General features: G+C 35.1%; 1 protein-coding gene across 2 annotated transcripts in view; it reads right to left on the minus strand.

Annotated features, from left to right (window-relative positions):
* The window catches only part of GLRA3 (glycine receptor alpha 3), an 82515-nt gene that overhangs the window by 1847 nt on the left and 60916 nt on the right, over window positions 1-19752 (minus strand). For both annotated transcript variants that reach the window (XM_058839074.1, XM_058839073.1), the window contains exons 7-8: window positions 9379-9593; window positions 7698-7844 (exon numbers count right to left, since the gene is read on the minus strand). In XM_058839074.1, coding sequence (XP_058695057.1) covers window positions 7698-7844; window positions 9379-9593 — 362 coding nt within the window. The remainder of the gene's footprint in view (window positions 1-7697; window positions 7845-9378; window positions 9594-19752) is intronic.

The following is a 19752-nucleotide window of genomic DNA, read 5'->3' on the forward strand; positions in this document are numbered from 1 at the left end:
TAGTTGAGCAGCTGCCAATATTTCTTTTATAGGAGAAGTTTTCATATTTTAAAGCTCTTCTTAGCTTAAATTAAAATAAAAGTCTAAAAATTATTTATTTGCCAAAGCAAGTCAAATAATTACAGTTTCAATTCAATAGCTAGAAGCATTTTTTGTTTTATTTTATACAAATACAATTTCTCAATGAGCACAACTTAAATCCAAAGTTCCAAATTTTTCATTTTGAAAATGTCTGTGACATTTAGAAAATCTGAAAACACTTTTCAATGAAGAATTAATTCTCTGAAAAGTATTTAAAGCTTCCATCAAATAATTGCTAATTACTTTGTTTAAAAAAAAAAAAATCCAGGTTTTATTATCAATATAAGTTGACTATGTTAGCTACAAAAGAATGCAGATGAATTTCCTAATTTGTAGTGAACTATTTGGCCATCAGCATGACCATCCAGCAGAGCTGTAGATGTCACCCAAGTGAAACACTTTTTCATGTATGTAAATTGAGTAAACATAGAGACTGATAAAGCTCACTGAAACTACTACATCTAAAATCTGTATTAGAATTTCCCTTTAACAAATAAAAATAAAGAAAAAATAACATAAAAGAGAAAGAGGAGGAAAAATCACTGACTGACTTTACTATGGAAACGAAAAACAGAAATACAAAATGATAGGATCATTATTTGATGACGTGATAAAAGAGAAATTTAATTACTGCAATAGTGTTCCTCTCCTGTCAGACAAGAATGGGAAATAACATCTTCAATGTAGTTTTATTCTAGAATAGCTGTACTCATGCTCCATATAATAGAAATATTAAGTTAGAAATGCATGTACTATGAGAATTTACTATTAACTTGCCATTTAAACATCTTCATATGTACATTTCAGGATTTTGTCTTTTTATGCTCCTCCAGAAAATAATGCTGATGACTGCACAGGCAGAGAAAGATAATAAAAGGATTCTTTGGAGTAGCAGATTTCAGCTCTGATGTTTTCAGGATCACACACTATATACTAAGACTTTCTTGTCATTGTTTTAGGTTTATTTGAATGGAATGATACCCCTAGAATGTTTTAAAGGTCAGGTCTCTCCTTATTTTTGCTCTTGCAGACCTCCTGTATTTCATCTGCAAGCAGACTGCTTGGAAATGCTCTCTGTTGTTGAACTGATGTGAAGCTCCTTGCAGGAGTCCAGCATTTCTGCCCAGTGTCTGTCGGATGGTGTCTCCACAAGGGAACGCAGGATGGCTGGAGTCAGCCAAGTGACTCCCAAGTGCCAGGGCTGGTGGATATGCAGGAAAGGACACCTTCTGGAGCATACCAAGAACTGCCAGAATTCTTTTCAGGAGCAGCAGCTTGAATTTTCAAAATGTGGTTCTCCATGTTTTCCAGCAGATTCACAATGCAGAAAAATCACTAGGTTGGCCTCAGATTCATATCTGAGGGTGCTTGTGCACAGCAGGAAAGATGCAGTTACTGTTATTATCTGTGCTAGCTCTGAGTGCTTTTTTGAAGGTATTTATGTCAGTTATTATTATCCCTTTTCTTTTTTTTTCTATTGATTGACTTGGCTGAAGTCCCTCTTTTTGACAAGAAATATGTCTCAGAAATGCATGTGTCTGAGTCTACAGATGTAGAAAACATCTGAAGGACAATACCCTGTATCACCCAGTTGTGAGCCTTTACAGTGAATCTTCCTGAAAAAGTCCTGCATATTGGCTGAATTAATAGAATTATTCTTTTAAGTGATAATGAAGCTTTTGTTTCTTTTGTGTCCTTTTTAGTGTATCATCACTAAAGAAAAGAAAACTGTTTGCTATAGATGTTTGATAAAATTTTGAAAATGTTTTTATGAATGAACTTTAGTAAGAGTTTGATTTTAATGCATTTTTTACCCATTCAGCTTTAGAATTAACAACTTGAAAGTTGTTCTGCATGCAGTTACATTTAAATATTTTATCATTTCTATTAAAATTACTGTAATTAAGGAATGGAAAAAACTTAGATAAGAAGTTTTATTTGGAAAGTTAGAATTCTTTAGTGGTCTGAAGGAAATAATTTCAATTAATTTACTTCTGCATCAGTGTTGTTCTACAAAATACCTGGCTAGAAATGAATAGAAAACTGTGAGTTTTGTGATCTTGTGACTATGGTGTTTTCTGTTGGTGTGCTTAGTAATACATTTATTTTGAGAAATAAAATGTATATAAAGGCTGAAAAATAACTCCATAGTCATTTGATTGTAAGGTGTCATAACGACTTGAATATTTATTTGAAGCCTTGACTTTGGTAATTTGAACACTATCTTTTTTACTGCTCAGTTTTGAGAAGGAAAGTGGTATTGATTGTTTTGCACTACAAGCAGTGCAAAAGTTTAGTATTATGTTCTAATCCAGATTTAAACAGATCAAAATGGATTATGAAATTAACAAGAATGAAATTAACAATGAAATTAACCTTTACTAACATTTCACGTCATCACATACAGGTAGCAATGAAGGTATATGAAGTTCACATGGGGAGATGTTACTGTAGACAAAGGGACACGGCCTCTGTTAATGGTTGGATAGCACATTATGACAAATGGGACATCTTCTTCATAGTTTACCCTTAAATTTGTACTGTAGATTTGAGGCAAAGTCCCGTCTATACGTCCTGCACATCTCAAGCCATTGCTATGCTGTAATGATTCACTGATTTCATTTCCATCAAGAACTCCCTCAAAATACTTTCATCAAAACGGATGGTTGACCAAAAAGAAAACAAAAGAAAAAAGGCATGATTACCATTAAAGACAATCTAGTGTGCATGTCTATTTTCCTCTCTAAAGATAGGGTAATCTTTAGATTTGGAAAATAGAACTAATAGACTGAATATTCCCAAAACCTAAATACATTAACAACTAACCTAAAATCAAATAGTTATTGTTCAGTATATGTACAGAGTTAATATTTTTCCTATAGAATGTAAATGCAAATAAGAAAAAACAATGATCATGGCTGTGTTTCAGTATCCCTGTATGATTTCTGTCATTTTTTTCCTTTTGTCTTTTAGGAAGGAAATGAATAATTAACATTCATTCTGAGGGAATGGTAACATAATATTTCTGAATAGTTTTTTTCTGGACAGGTTTCTTTTATGTTGAAGAACTGTGGCTCATATACTAAGCATCAAATGAGGTCTCAAACCAGGAGCCAAAATTCCCCTGTTCTCAGGATTCATTATGCCATGTGTGTAATAATAAAGACATCAGACCCTTTTTAAAAAATATCCTATACCTACTGTGATGCTTATTGGAAAACACCATTGAGTAGGTTGCACATTATGTTGCAACAACAGCTTTTATTTATAAATGAATTAATAACACAATCCCAGACACTACAGAATTTTTGCTATTTCTGTACAAACTGGATAGGGCCTCTGAAAAGAAATTTGCATTTAATTTGGAATAACTGAGTGAAGTCCATACTTACAATCATAAAAATGGTGGCCAGAGGGTGCAGCTGTACCTAAGAATTGCCTTTGATGCTGCTGCTATTGTTGTCTGGGAAGGGAAGCCACAAATGAACCAGATGGCGTGAAAAAAAGGCAGTGACTATAAGTGGAAAAAGCATAAGGAAAATGGAGAGGATAGAAGAACTCTGGATGTCAAAATGTCTTGTTGCAGTTCTGTACATAACTGTAATTTGTATAACTATGGAATTTACTGCAGGGGTCTTATCCGAGTTCAAACGTGATTCTTAAGAGATTCCAGTTTCTCTGTGTTTTCAGAAGGACATACCCATAGTTTTAATTAATTTAAAAAATATTCCAAACTGTGAAAACCTGAAAATTTGTTTGAGGATTTGTTTAGAAATAAAATTGAATTCAATGATTCGAACAAAGCATCTGAAAAATACAGAAGAATCATGACATTTAGCCAGAAATAATCAGCTTTGCATTAGATGGAAAGCCAATGTCTCTGCAGGGTGTTTCTCTGGAAAAAGACCTAGAAGATATGGAAGATCACTGTTGTGATATGGGTCAGTAAAATGATGTTGTTTAAAAGGCAAATGGTAAATTGGTTGGGATAAACAGCTGTATTAATTTCATCACTTGATCCTTTAGCTGCTTTCAACTGTTACTGTATAGGTTTCATGTTGTTCATGTTGCAAACATAGTTTTGAGGAATTATATGGACTTACTAGGAGAATTTCCAGGGAAGGTGAATGAGAAAAAAACAAAACAAAACAAAAACACCAAAACCCAAAGCAAACCAAAACCAAAAACTGTATCTACTGGGAATGTTTATAGAAAAGACTGAATGGAAATGTGCAAATGGTGGCATGAAGGAATGAAGCAGTCTGGTGTCTGTGTCCTTTCTAGACAAGTCATGACAGGCCAAAAAATACATTAGTTAAAAAAACCTTTTTAAACAATTGGAATAGATTTCAGGGGAGCTTGTTGATTTTTTTTTTTTTTTTTTTTTTTTTTTTTTTTTTTTGGCTAGAATAAATTAGGTATGAATGATCTTAAGTCAGGAAAATGGATCCACTTACCTCCCAAAGACACTGAAATCCAATCATAGGACTATTTCTTTGGTTACTTGGTAAAAATAAGTATTTCTTGCAACAAGCATATATTTCTAATTACAAAGAAAACAAACTTTGGAAAGTCTTCAGCTTCCCTACACATATTTGAAATGAAACATTTCCAAACTGATATATTTTTGTACTTCTGCGACATGTCAGATCACTAGAAGTTTTGCTGTACCCTTGTAGATAAAATGCCAGTGGCAAAAAAATCTGTATTCAACAATTAGAATTCACCTGGAGAAAAACCTGATCATAGTAAAATGTTCCAAGATGGTAAGCATACAGAAGGAAAAATTCTAATAAATTATCCTATCTGCTTTATTTCTCTAATAGTATTTACATCCAAAACTATTTTCTCTTTGTTTTTCTCTTTGCCAAGGAAGAAGATTTAATTTTCAAGGAAGCTTCTGAAGTTTATTTAAAATGCAGCCTTTTTATGTAACTTCTTTTCACCTCTTGACTTTATGGTCAAATGAACATTTTTTTAATATACGGTAGTTTTCAAAGTGAGAACAATCTAATCCTTGAGAGCCAGTGGCTGCTTGACCTAGTCCAAAGGAATAACAAACATACAAAATTTATAATCATGAGCTATAGTTACTGACTTTAAAAAACACAAAAGAAGAAGGAAAATCAAGTTACTTTGAGTTATGATCCTAGGGCCTGCATTTCATGTTATAAATTGTGGTGAATAAATAATAAAATTTGTGGTAAGGAAGTTACTAGCTGCAATTTTTAATCTGTAAGTCTTCATTTATTATTCGTATACCAGAGGGTTTAAGATGTGATCTAAATTTCTTTTTGAGAGATAAAATCTCCATGCTCTTTCCTGTATATTTTTTGGGCAAGGAAAGGTTTCATAGAACGTGGAGAAAGAGAGAAGCAATTAGTTGAGCTGTCTCTAGAGCTTGAGAAGATGCCTTCTCAGAGGTTAAATCTGTCCAGTAGCTCTAGCTCTACATGAAATTGAAGTGAGTTAAGAAATATTTAATTAAATTAATATTTTCTGAAAAATTACTATTTTTCTAAAATCATAATCTTGTATAGGGACAAAGCATTTTGTGCTAAATTTAGATGAGAAGCTTGTCTCATGATGAAACATATAGGTACAGGGAGAAGGGAAAGCCCTATACCCCCAAATATATTTAATACCCACATCTGAAGCATATTATGAAGAAAAGCATTGAAATGCATGTCTCCATCCTTCAGAATCAAAGTGAAGTACTTGGTACTTTATTGTACACTCTAAAGGCTCTAATTCTAATCCTGCAATTTTATGAGAATTTAGCAGGCAATCTACCTGAAGCTAAAGACTGTCTAATGAAGCATAAAATTAGAATAAGGACTTTTAAATGTGAATTCAAAAATACCATGATCCAGAAAAACACTAAAGTCAATGCAGTTATTAATGCACAAACCTTTTTTCTTTAAAAGGTCTTCTCTTAGAAGTCCTTTTTATATTGTGGTTCCTCTCTCACATACTTCTAAGCTGAAATTGCATTGATTGTGATTGCTTGAATGAGTGTCTTTGGTGAATTTGAAGTCTTGCTAAGAGGGAGCTGAAAAGAGATTTGGTTTGATTCTGAGGAAGGAAGGTACTATCTGCCAGTTCCTAATCCTGTGGTCATGATAACTGACCTGCATTTAAGAAAGATCCCACTTAAGTTGAATGTGGGAAATTTGCTTGAGATCCAGAACAATAATACTTGGTGAGAACGTTAAATGGACTAAAAGTATAGTGACACAATATATCACTTACCACAGCTGTTTGATACACAATTCACTTGTTGTGACTTACCTACCCCTGTCCAGAAATTCACATCTGCCCCACCCCATTCTTCCCATTCCAAACCTTAGGACAGCTCTCCAAGAGCTGCCATATTCCAAGAACAAAAAGCTTGTTACAAAACTGCTGTTTTTTCTGCTACTGTCAGCAGGAAGAAAGAAGCACATTTTTCATAGGGTCAAATGCTGAATGAAGGTACTTGCAGTCTGAATCATCCTCTTGTCTACAGTTTGAGTTTCTCTGTGCCACTGAAGAAGTCTGGGACTCAACACACAGGGAAAGGCAAATGTATGAAAATGTCATTTTCACCTGACTGTCTGGCCTGCCTTTTAACAAGGAGTCTTACTAATAGGGACTGCTTAGGTGGGGTTTACAGCAGTGCAGATTTTCAGTATCTTCTAAGAAGGAAACTTGCAAAACGTCTTCTCCTGGTGATGTAGGCAGTAGACTAAGTCTTCAGGAATGAAATATGGCTGAACTGAATTGTGTTGCTTTGTTCAAACTTTCATCCACTAGTAATCCGCAGATCCACAGGCTCTGCATGATATTGTTGGAGGGGGACTCATTTAACAAGCAGGCTGGAGAACTATTTACACTTTGTAAAATCTGAAGTAGGAGTTACACATTGTAAGAGATTTTCCTTATTGCTTGATTTAACTACAGATTTTAGAATTCAAACTTGTAGCCTTAGCTGTTTGGCTTTGCACACGGGTAGTGAGTTATTTTACTGGAAGTCTGTATAGCTCCAGCTCTAATATAAATACTAATAACCATTACTATAATTAAGTTTCTTACTAATAATATGAACAACTAAAACAGAATTGCAGGACGGAAGAAAAAAACCCAAACTTACCCACCTTTTAAAGCAAAATGTTTGTTCTTTTACCAATAATGTTATTTGAATAAGTACTTTGAGTATTGAAAAAATATTTGCATGAAACACAGCTGTTAAGGCTTTGAATTGAGTATTAGAATGAAATTAGGAAACAACATTTGTTGAATCTCAACGTAGTAAAAACTGCCTCAAATACTAGTAACATTCATTCACTGAAGTATAATCTAACTCTTCCAACAGAGTGAAATTCATGCTTGTGCAGATGGCTCCCACATGGCCCATGCCTCATTTAAATCCCTCTTAATTCCTCTTTCGAGAATTCAAGTTGGATTTATGCAATTCATAGTCCTTGTAGTGACCCTCTGCCCATAGTGAATTTTATGCTGTGCTGCCATTTTATTTCTATTGCCACTTCAAGCTGCAGTATGTTTACCAAATTAACCCTGTAGCCTAGCATAATTCAGTCAGACCCATTAAAAGCTGTGAACACTGTTACTTTTACCTTGCTCTTCTTCCTCTTGCGCCGGAACCGCAGAAGCTCTTTATGCTGCCTCGACACAAAGTTAACAGCCGCATACTCCAGAAGTGCAGAAAATACAAAGAGCAGACACACCGCCATCCAGATGTCAATGGCTTTGACGTATGACACCTATGAGAGGAGACAGGAGAAGCCTGACTATGTTAAAAGCACAGATGTGAAGTATAGTATTTCATGGCAGGAGGAAGTGCATTAATATCTCCACATCCCAACAGTATTTTTATCGAACAAAACTTTGCATGACAGACAATAATAAGAACAACAATTCAATCCATACATGTTAAATTTTTGTTTAAAAAACGTATTATTTTACAAAATGTGTTCAAATCATTAACAGTTCCTTACAGCGTACTTTGTATTACATCACAAACCAAATAATCCTCAAAATACACATGCTGTTCCTTCATTTGTCTGACTGAGATCTGTGAATGGCACTGAGGATGCAAAAAGTAGCTTCTAGTGGGACAAGTGGGAATTCCTGAATTAAAATGGATGTGGAATAAAAATTTACAAGAAAGGAGATAGGTGGAGAGGCCTGATGTGTTCACTCTCTGCTGATATAGGCACAGTAAATTGAATGCATAGTTTCAAATTAATCCTGTAGATTTGATGCAGTGAAAGAACTAAAAATCAGACTCAGATTAGAGCTCATTGCAATCCTGTATTGCCAAGATCAGATGCAGGATGGGATCTGAACCAAGAAAGTAGTCTGTGCAGAGTTACAAGATTTTTTTTATATAAGTAAACATAGCTAACTTCATTCCTCAAAATGTGACAAAAATAATCTGCAGCTCTCTGTTAACCTCTTACATTGTTGCTTTTTTGAGTTTTTAGAGCATTCAGTTTTATCTATTGATGTTAACTTTGGATGCATCCAGTTCTGTATATTTGGGACACAAAGCGTGCTCAAATCTGCAAGGGCTAACTGTTTCACTTAACAAAAAAGTTAAATACACAGCCTAAAAATATAATGTTAAAACTAATCCAGAATTGAACTTTGTGTATTTTTATTGTATACATTTTATTTCTATTAACTGCAATGGCACATGAAGGTGGCCAAGGAATAAATGAGACAAAATATTTAAAGCAATTACATCTCAGAATTAGTTAATCATAGAAATAAACTTTAAGTGATTTTCATTGTGTTGACAATCATTTTTATGCAATTGTTTGGAGCTGTTAAAGTTTACCATTTTTTACATTTTAATGTAAATATGTAACTAGTGAGCTAATTCATAATTTAGGCAGTTTTGAGGAAAGGAATATAACTGATGATCTATGGTAAGAATCTATGGCCTTTAGAATTTCAGTCATATCTGCTAGCATGTTATCAGATACTGGAATGTGAAAAAGGATGAGCCAGTCAATGGTTAAGCAGGGTTTATGCACTATGGAATAACACTGTTTTCACTACTTGTTAGGGTTTGTGGAATTAACTAGACATGTGGCTGGCTATATAGTTGAGACAAAGGAGAAATAGAATATATTTGAATAGAGAATCAAAAATCCCCTAAATATTTCAAAATTATTTGTTTGATTTAGAAAATGATTGGATGCTAATAATTAAAACACATAAGGTTGACTGAAAGTGTTTTTCATATAATATTATGATTAACATGGTACAAACAAAGGAAATTTAGCCTACCTTTGGAAGAGATGCTCGTGAACCTGAGCTTTGTGTTGTCATGGTCAGTACAGTTGTTATGCCTAAAGCCACTCTGGCTGGAGCTGCATCCATATTGATCCAAAAGGACACCCAGGAGAGAATCACGATCAAGAGGCTCGGGATGTACATCTGGATGAGATAGTAACCCATCTGCCTCTCAAGGTGAAACCGGACTTCAATACACGTAAACTTTCCTTTTTACAACAAAGAAGAAATATTCAACAGAAATAGAATGTTTTTACTGTCAACATCTAGTGCACACTCCTGAACAATGTATGACGTATCAATTATATTTGTTCACTAGAAAAATATTTATGTTTTCAATTCTCTACAGTGACTTGCAATAAAGACAGACCCAATTACAACAGGAGTATCTACTGGAAAGAGGAAGAATATCTGAAAAATTAAGAATTTGATATGGTCTGAAATTCATATTTTTTTATTAAAAAAACCCTACAATTCATTATAACAACAGGAAATTTACATGTCCTCTGTGCAATCACCCATCTTTGAAACTTATGTTTTGGAAATACTTCTGTGTACAAGGAAAATGTTTGCTTCCCCATTGTATAATATCTTCTTTATATTTGGTTTAATTTTAAGCTTAATTTTATTTTTATTGAACTGAAAATTGGGGAAAAATAGTTATATTAATATGAGCATTAGGTTATCAATAGGAGAATCTGCTAAATCTCTCCCTGTGTCCCCATTCAAACTGTTCCAGCTCATAAGAGAAACGATCAAGTTTCAAACACTGATCGAAGACTGGAAAGACCAGAGATTAGGAAACTTTAGGAAGGTAATTAAATGACTTAGTTTTATCCAGATACTGAATATAAAGCAACTTCTACACACTTATTCAAATCAGAACAACAACAACAACAAATCTATTGGTAGCTCATAAAAATGCAATAAACTCATATTTTTATATTAGCCAGATTATGGTGTGGTTGGGGGATTTTTTCCACCCTTCAAGCTGTAGATTATTTCACAGATCTCAGCCCAGCCTCACTAGATATTTTAACTCTGCCCAGTGGCCATATAAGTCACATAGGAATGGTGCTGAAGGCAATGCTGTTACTGTAAATGGTGTATATAAAAGAGCTTCTCACAGCAACAATTACACATAATTCAGTTTTCTTCCTTATTTTGAGGAAAAACATTTTCTAATTCTAAATTTAAGAAGGAAGGCTATATCATTATATTTTCTTAAGTGGTATGAAGCTCTTTGGTTACGTTTTCTATTTATTTTTGAAAGATATTTTCCTAATCAATTTCCATTTGCCAAAATGCCATTTTATACAAATTTTTTCCACAGTAATAGAGAGTTGATGCTTATCAGATTAAAAAAAATTATGTAATGGATTTATAAGCTTATCATATACTAATGTATTTTGTTTTATGCTGTGACAATAGTGTTGGGCATACAGAAATGAACTTCAGATAAAGTCAAACAAATATTTTTATTCTAGGGATATTAAGTGCTTCTGAACTTCATTATTTTCATAATAGTTCTTTTAACAGGCCATTAGTTTTTCCATGATGTCATAATGAATCCAATTTTATGACAATTTTATTCTCCTGAGGCACTAAAAAAAAATTTAGAAAGACATTTGTTATGATGTTTAATTTTAAGGTTACATTTCGTATCTCAGGAGTTTTATATCTGCAAGTTCAATTATTAGTTTCATTCCTAATTGCCAGCATTCTCTGAATCCTATCTAAACTCCCGAAATCTGTGTCCCAGATCCTGCCTCAACCATCTGCTACCCCAGCTTCAAGACTGATTTCTACCTCAGTCACAGGATGAAATCCTGGTTTAAAAATGTGAATGGGAATTTTGGTGTTTACTTCAGGAAAGGCCAGGATATTACCCTATGCTTCTCTTCCATGGCCTTAAAAAGGATACCTATGCAATTTAGTCTTTCATTTAGCTGTTCAGTACACCCCACATACCAGAAGTTCTGCACTAACTGGCCTTTGTTGGAATCATATTCTTACTTCAAACTGGTTCTTACCCTGAAGATTTCTTTTTTTTTTTGTGACATTCATTCTGTTAATTCAGCAGCCTTGGACAGCAGCAGTCTGTGTCTCATACATCACAGTAAATCGTGGTGGTAAGGAGTGACAGAAATGCATCAGCCCAATCTAGGTCTAAGCAAAGCCATTTTATTTGGCATCATATCAGTATGAATTGCTCAGCATGCAATATTTTCTTCTTATAGGATCTTATATTCTCCTTTTAGAACAAAATAGGAAGGAAAACTAAGGAGCATCAGACTGACTAATATATGCATATGCGTATATAAAGTGTCAATAAACATTAGCTACTGTTTGTAGGTTGTTTTTTTTCCACCAAGAGAAATGTGGGATAAGAGATCTGAGTTTCTTTCCTGAGGACTTCAGTGGACTTGAACTATTACAGACCGCTCAGCACAAAAATTCTGTGGTCCTAAATGGTGAACAGTAAATAATATAGTAGCTCTGATATGGATTATTTTATGTGGTTGCAAATTTGACAGATCTAATTGAACTAAGGTGGAAGAGAAGAACAGTTGTAAACAACAGAATCCTAAAAAAATTAAAGAGATTATAAATGAAAAAAGGGCAAATGGAATATATTGTAACCACAGAGAAAGGGAGAAAAAAGCAGGCATAATGAAGAGGCCAGAACTTGGACTGAATGATGTGTCAGAAGAATTATACAAAAGTATGTTTTTGCTTGGTTTAGTATTTTTGTAAATATCATTGTCCAAGGAAAAAAACCCTCAAAACATGTAACACCAAATTGAAACAAACAAAAAATTGAAAAAAAGAAAAGGAAAAAAGAAAGTGGATGTGTCTCAAAGTAGAAAAATACTTTTGCTTAGCTTCACAACATGTGTGAATTAGAGTCCTGCCTTTGTCTTAGACCCAGAGACTTTATGGACTTGCTAGGCATACTTCCAGTGCTTCCTAGTCAAGACTACTGTGTTCCTCTCTTCCTGTACAGCTCTGACAAATTAATATACAGCAGCTCCTCCAGAAGACTGGTGGCTACCCAGCTAGACACTCTGCTGCTCCAGTACTGAGTGATGGAGAAAAGCTGCAGATTGAAGTCAGTCTAGCACTGCAGTTGCAGCAGTTGCTGGTCTAAGTGTGAAAGAGTTGATGTTATCTTTTGCCCTTCCTGGCTGAAATCAGAACCACTTGCATAAACTTGGCTAATGTAGCTGACTGAAAAAAGAAAACCCTTGTACTAGCAGATGTGAGTCCTGCCAGAAGAGGCTCTGCTGTTTTTTCCCACCTGAAGCTGTCGGTCTCCTTTTCCTTCCTGTATTCCATTTCAAATTCAAAGGCAGGTTAGCTGTGGTTTAATCTATTTGACTGGATGCTTGAATGGATCAGAAGAGACATATCCATAAAGTCACCTCAGCTGGGGAATGAGATAGACAAGCAACTAAGAGCATTGCTCTATTAATTCATTTGTAGTACATGAAGGGTAAGGTCTAGTTCATTTTGACAGGCACTGTGAATGTCACAGAGAGTGCCTAGCAGGAGGATAGAAATCCCTTGTGGTATTGTGGCTGAGTAACAAATTAAGACCTGATGGTAGTTTCAGACTAAAGCTGTCTAAATATAAGTGTGCACACAATCCATAAAATGGATTTTTGTAAAGCAAAAGAATGAAAAGGTATGCAGGGCTTCCCAAAAGAAATATTTTTTCCTGAATTGAGGTTACATTTTTTGTTTTTGTAAGTCTAGTCTAACCAGGGATTTAAGTGCATGAAAGGGCCCAAAAGTGCTGACTTGATGAGCATTGTTACCTGTGCATGCGAGGTGAATGTACTGGCATATATGCATGTGATGGTGCATTTTTGTCTCTTACCCATATTCTTTGGTAACAACGTTAGAGCTGCTAGACTGCCAAGATTTCCATGCAATGTCCATGCTGAAATCATTAGTGTAGTGAAAAAAATAAAATTGTATCAGTCTGTATGAGATTTCTTTTCCCCAGAAAGCATAAATTGCTTTTCTTTGGAGTCAATATCTAGATCACACACTTTGTTGTTTCTTGCATGGCCAACTGTGAGTAACCCAAGAAGAGCATTTTGCTACTTCAGGTCACCTTCACACTACACAGCCTCCTCTGACTGTGGCATGTGCTGTTTAAAAAATGGGCTATGCAGGCAGCAGTATGCTTGTGTCATTAAAAAGTACTGTCAGTAGCGTGGGATGTGCAAGAGAAATCAAGCATAAGTTGTAAATTCAGGCCATAAAGAGTCCTCTTTTATAGTGTCATCTGTCTCAAACTGTCCCAGAGGTAAGAGTTGGTAGGACTTAAAAGTGTTTGTCTCCTTTTAGCAGCCCTTAAGGTGTGTTTTGGGGAAAGCTTTTATTACTGTACCCCTACAATGTCATAAACAGGTTATGATTCCCAAGAAGGCTGAGTAGCTGTTTTTGAAGCTATACAAAAAGTTTTAATAAGGGAGAATTACTTCAGGATTCTGAGTCAAGGGAATAATGTGCCTGAGAAGTAATTAAGAAAGGAGTAACAATTATTAACTATAATGAAATTAAACATTAATAGCATAATATAATAGAAAATTAATAAGTATAAACAAATTAGAAAAGAGCTAAGCATGCAGAGTTCAACTTTTTATCTGTGCAGAACAGAAAGTTATCTGCTGAAGATTCTTGATGCTACTTTAGATAGTAGTAAATGGTAGTCTGACCTTGTAAGTCATTGATAATGTTAATAAATGATTTGTTGTGAAATATCTTATGGATATAGAGAGAACTGTAGCTAAAAGACTGTACAGTTTAATGAAATTACATTAATCTATTTACTTAAAATAAGAATCTTATGCTTGCTGAATAGAGATGATTTAAAGGCTAGCAAAACTGAACTGAGTTAAGCAAATCTGAATAAATCTTTATGGTGTTCTGCAGAATATGTGTCTTGGATCTGGGAAGCAAATACTTCATATTGTGATTCCAACACATCTGTCAGTATGGATGTAGACTACACAATTCTGATTTTACCAGTGACCGATAGCCAACAAGCAGCCAGTCTAGCAATCAAAATATTGCTAGCTATAGAGATTTGCTAACAGAATCCTGGGGCAATTGGACTGTGATGATGTTCCTGTGCAACAACACTTCACTTTTCCTCATGAAAAAAAGCTAGAGACAAAGGCTTAGCATGAAATTAGAGAAAAAAACTGAGAGACAGCAGGGAAGGAGAAAGGGAGAATGAGACAACTTCAGTGGCTCAGATGTGCTCAACCTAAATGGCTGACTCAGATTTAGATCTCTTAATACGATAGAGAGCTTCTGCCACTTGTCTGTCTTCCTGAAAGTCATTTCTTAAGCACCTCAGTTCCTCTATTCCCCATATCCTGACAGAGATCCTAAATTCAAAATGAGCTTGAAAATTACATTAGACAGAGTATTTGCCTCTCGGTGTTATTTTAAACCTCTGTTGTGTTCAACATTTTTAGACATGTTAAAAACAGAATTTGACATCTTATGTGGACGAGATAACATATTGCAAAAGCCAACTGACACTTTTCCTTATAGAGATAAAAGTAATGATAGTTCCATCTTCTCAAGACAAAACTTAAAGACTCTTCTTCCAAAATGAAACAATAGGTGAACTCAAAAAACAGGTTTTGTATAAATGGATGTAACATGGCTATTGTATCTTATGCCTTTGACTGCTTTCTATATTTCAATACCTTGGATTCTTACTACTAAATTTTAATACTTGGATCCTTACAGGTTCTTACTAAATGGTTGCCACTGCAATGCTTTGAGTAATCCTATCTACTCTCTGTACAAGGACAAATATATACTCTAAACAAACACCTGTTGCAGGACAACACACACTGAGGATAGTTCATGACATATAATATATACTGCAAATATGATTTCACTGCAGGCCATCATACACCTTCCCTTTGCTGTATTTCTCCAGCCCTTCCTTAATGCTGGTTCTGCCACTTGTCTCCTCCTGAGCTGGGGAACTTCAGAGTGGTAGGTAGTAGAAAGCTCGTCCTTTAAATACTTGTGTGTTAAAGAACAGATAAAGTTTTATCAGAATTGCCTTGACACAAAATCTTTGATCATTTAATTAATCAACACTTTTATTAAAGACCCTGCATATATAAATCCTAATGTTTTATCTAGTATACAGGATAGAATCACCCGGGCAAAGGTCATTGCCTTCAATAAGAATGTGGCTATTGGCTTCAGCTGTCTTCAGACAAAATGGATTGATGAAAAAAAAAAGCCCCAAAAACCAAAAAAACTAACCAACCAAATAAAAAAATCCCCAACCCAAACACAAAACAACAACAACAAAAAAAACCACCAAAAACCAAAAAACAAAAAACAAAAACAAAAACAAAACCCAAAACCTTTTTATATTGGAAGTTATTAATGTTGAAAGGAAATTTTCTTAGGATGATTTCATCTTCTAACTGAAAAAAGTCTTAGCTGAAAATAGACAATCTCAGGAGGAAATAAAACTCTGTATGAAAACTGATTTTCATACAGAGGATGAATGAGAATGAAATATATAAACTGACTTTTCCATAAGGAAATACTGTCCCCTTAACTTTTTCTTCTGTTTGAGTCATTATCAGAATCACCACAAGAAAAGCAGTCCACTTGATTTTACCCTGTTCAGCCTGCCCTGATACAGGCTGGGGGTGGACTGGGTAGGCAGCAGGTCTACTGGGCCTGGGAGCCTGAGAGATGTCAAGCTGAACAGAAGTCTTGCGATGTTAAAGACTTGTCATGTGCTACACTGTGTTAGCAGGGGCAGAGAGGGGAGACATATAAACTAAAGAGGCATCTAGATGTGATATTTCCACTTCCAGGACAGAAGATTAATTTTTTATTCAATGAATCTAAAGTAGAATGCTCAGATTTTGATCAGTGCAGGGTTGACATTTGTGGCCTCTTTGCCCTTGAGAAAAATGTCTTGTTGGAGTCAGGAAGTGCCATTTTGTGCATCTAGGGATGGTCACATCCTCAGCCTGCCACAGACTGTTTTCAAAAGTGTTTATAATTCCTGCTTTTTCAGCAAAGGAATGAGCAGCTTCAGAGATTTCACACCCCCTGGGTAAAAAGTACAAACCTCCTTTTTGGAGGAATGGTCTATGAAAAAAACCTGAGGGAGTTAAAAAAGTAATGTCTTAAAAATCACTATTATAGTCTCAAAAAGAGTGTTTTAGGTGTTTGTGAACACAAGCAAGGATTTGAATTGTTGTGAGAGTAAGACACTGAAGTTATGTCTCTTTAATCACTGTCATCAAGCTGGCAGCAAAATGGCTGAATATAAGGCACTAGGTCAGTCGAAGGTGAGACTTTAGAAGGGCCACAATCTACAGCTTGTGAAGCAACTTTTTTGGATATGGGAGGACAAATGGGATCATGAGAAAAAATTGTGTTTGGGATGTGCATATTAGGAAGTCAGATGGGGAGTGTGGAGCTAAGGAAATATGCTGTTCATCAAGATTGCAATTATCAGAAATGGTCATGTATAGAATTTATCAGTCCTGGTGGTGAGGGCAGCAATCACAGCTCCCCTGTTTCCAGGACCACTACATCAAATTTTTTGATCCAAAAGGGATTATTGGACCTAGGACAGTTCTGAGCAGCATCGCTCAAGTGGGAGTGTAAAGCATTATCCATGACACAGGAGTAAAGCCAAGACTCATTTGTGCCTCTGAGCCAATGAATTTATGCATAAATTCATGCTACTGTATATTTGCATTTAAAAAAAAAAAAAAACAACCCAACGAGCTTTTTGCAGCTGTGATTGAAATTATCTGTGATTGCAATAAAATGTAGGTGTTGCATAATAGCCCAGGGAAGCAATTAATGTCACATAGGAATGCGGCAAACAAGACCATCCTTGTAATGTAAATGGTTCATGTGTGATTTTTCTGGTTGTTATGATTCTACTTCACTTTCCAAATTGGTCACTGCACATATGCCTGTGGATGCAAAAAATGAAAATTATCAGAAATGTTGTTGTGTCACCTCAGAACACAAGATTTGATGAGCCATTTTGCTGTACTGCTGCTGAAACTGTTATATCTCTATATTTAGACACAGTTTATTTTTTGAGCTCTGGTTACAGTGAACCATTTTCAACTGGGCATGAAACACTGATGAGACATGCACTGATGACTTTCCACATACTGTCCTGAAGCTTCATGCTAATTTGCTTCACGGGGAGAATTTTGGGGTTTTTTCTGTTTTACAGGATGTCTCAGAAGAGCTTTCCATCCTGTGTTGTAACTAAATTTAATTTGAAAACTCTTCTTTGGTCACTTACTACATACCAGCTGCAGTTGCTTAGCATTATTTTAAGAATTCATTTTATCTAATCTGTCATAGGCCAGAGAAATAGACTTCACATCATATTTTAAAAATTGCTTTTTGTAAATTTTTGTTCTTGTGAAGTATCCTAAAGGCGTATCTTCCTGCAATATCTCATTGCAGAAGCCTTAAAAAGCACATTACTGATGATGTATCCAAGTAACAGAGTGAAAATAGTTGTTGTTGTCTTTTAATATAATGTTTATGGGGTTTTAGCCTACAAATGGTAGTTAATAGTGTTGGTTGGAACAAAGAATTAAAAGGAGTTCTTACTCTCCTAGAAACCAAACCCTTCTAATCAGATTAAATTTGCTTCATACTGAAGATTTGAATTAAAAAAAATACTTTGGACAAAATACTTTTATCTTGAAGAGAAGACTATCACAATAAATGTAGTCCTACATGGGTAAACCCACCTTTTCTTTCTGATTTGCCCTGACAAAGTTCTGTACCTGTAATTTTGGTGCTGTAACTCAGAGCAGGCCACTCAGCTGCTTCCTCTGGTGAGACACACCCTTCCACCTCCTGCTCAGCATCAGCATCACCATTTTCCCCTCTGCCCATCACAGGCAGGTCCCACAGCTGTGCAATTGCTTTATTTTTTGCTGACATCTTTCAATATTTCCATCCTCTACTGCATACAGGCTTCCAAGGTTTCTGTGTTAAACGCCTTGATTTTTTTGTGGACAAGTTAAATGGTCCAATTACTTTTTCAGTACAGTCTTCATCTTTCAAGGGCTGTGGGTTGCACTCACCTCTTAGAGCATGTTTGGCTAAGAAATGCAGTTTGGCCAAAGCTATACAGAATACAACAGGCTGCTGACTGGACACACTGTCCTCTAGACTTATTGTCCCCTCCTCACCTAAATGGGACAGAATTGCATGGAGACAAGCACACTTGTAGCCACATCTTGCGAGCCATGAGGCCTCACATGCAGCTAATAACATCTGTTGCTCCTGCTTCTCCACTCAGGTTAGGGCCACAGTGAACAAACAGCACATATAATTTGACCCCAAAAAACCTAGTATAGTATAGGCGTAGCATATTTTCCTATATTTCCTTAGATAAAAATGAATACCAGGTTAAATAGGCTTGAAACATAGGTTGTGAAGAAAAATGTTGTGCCTTCAAAATACTGAAAAAATGAAGTTTTAGTCAAAATCACAAGGTTTAAACTCTGACGATTATAATGTAAGTCCTCAGACAAATGAGTAAGAGTACAACTCAGCTTTGGGTGGAGGCTTTGAAAATCACTGGAAATTCTGAAATTTTAAACCGGGTTTCCATTCAGTATCAGGTTAAGCATCACAGTAATGTCTCAATTTCTCAGAGGTTTTTGATGCATCATATTATGAAAATGGACTTTAGAAAAAGGAGAAGAATACTCTATACCATGGTTTCTTATCAGTTAGTATCATATACAGGGTATAGAATACAATTACAGACACTCATTAAAATGGCATAAAATCAGGTGAATCCTAAAAAAAAAAGGGGTAAGTTGCTTGTATATTTCAAAGGAGACAGTGGAAAATAATGAAAATAAAATTTTCTTATTTGTCATAAGGATTATGGTAGAAAGGAAAAAAGGAAAAATAGGAATTTCTATCTTATCATTAATGAATAAATATCTGAGTGAAAAAATTATTCTGCTATAGGATATGTATCATATATTTTAGAAGGTTATTCAGATATTGGTATTTGTACAACAGAAGTGCACGTTAAGTATTTCCAATTTATTTTAGGAAGCAGTTCAAAATATCTCTCTCAGTATCATCCTATTCTAAATGGAAATTATGACAGAACCTTCCCTTCTCTTAGGGCACTACTGCAGTTGCGGTAAAACTCGGTGTTGGAAAGCACTCCTCCTTAATTTTGATTATAGCAGGACATTCCTTATGAACACCATCTATTTGATTTTTCTCTCCCTGACATTTCAGCAGAATCCAAATGATTCTGCTGAATTTTAAGACATGTTT

This window comes from Poecile atricapillus, chromosome 4 (assembly GCF_030490865.1).
Source record: "Poecile atricapillus isolate bPoeAtr1 chromosome 4, bPoeAtr1.hap1, whole genome shotgun sequence".
Classification (NCBI taxonomy): domain Eukaryota; kingdom Metazoa; phylum Chordata; class Aves; order Passeriformes; family Paridae; genus Poecile; species Poecile atricapillus.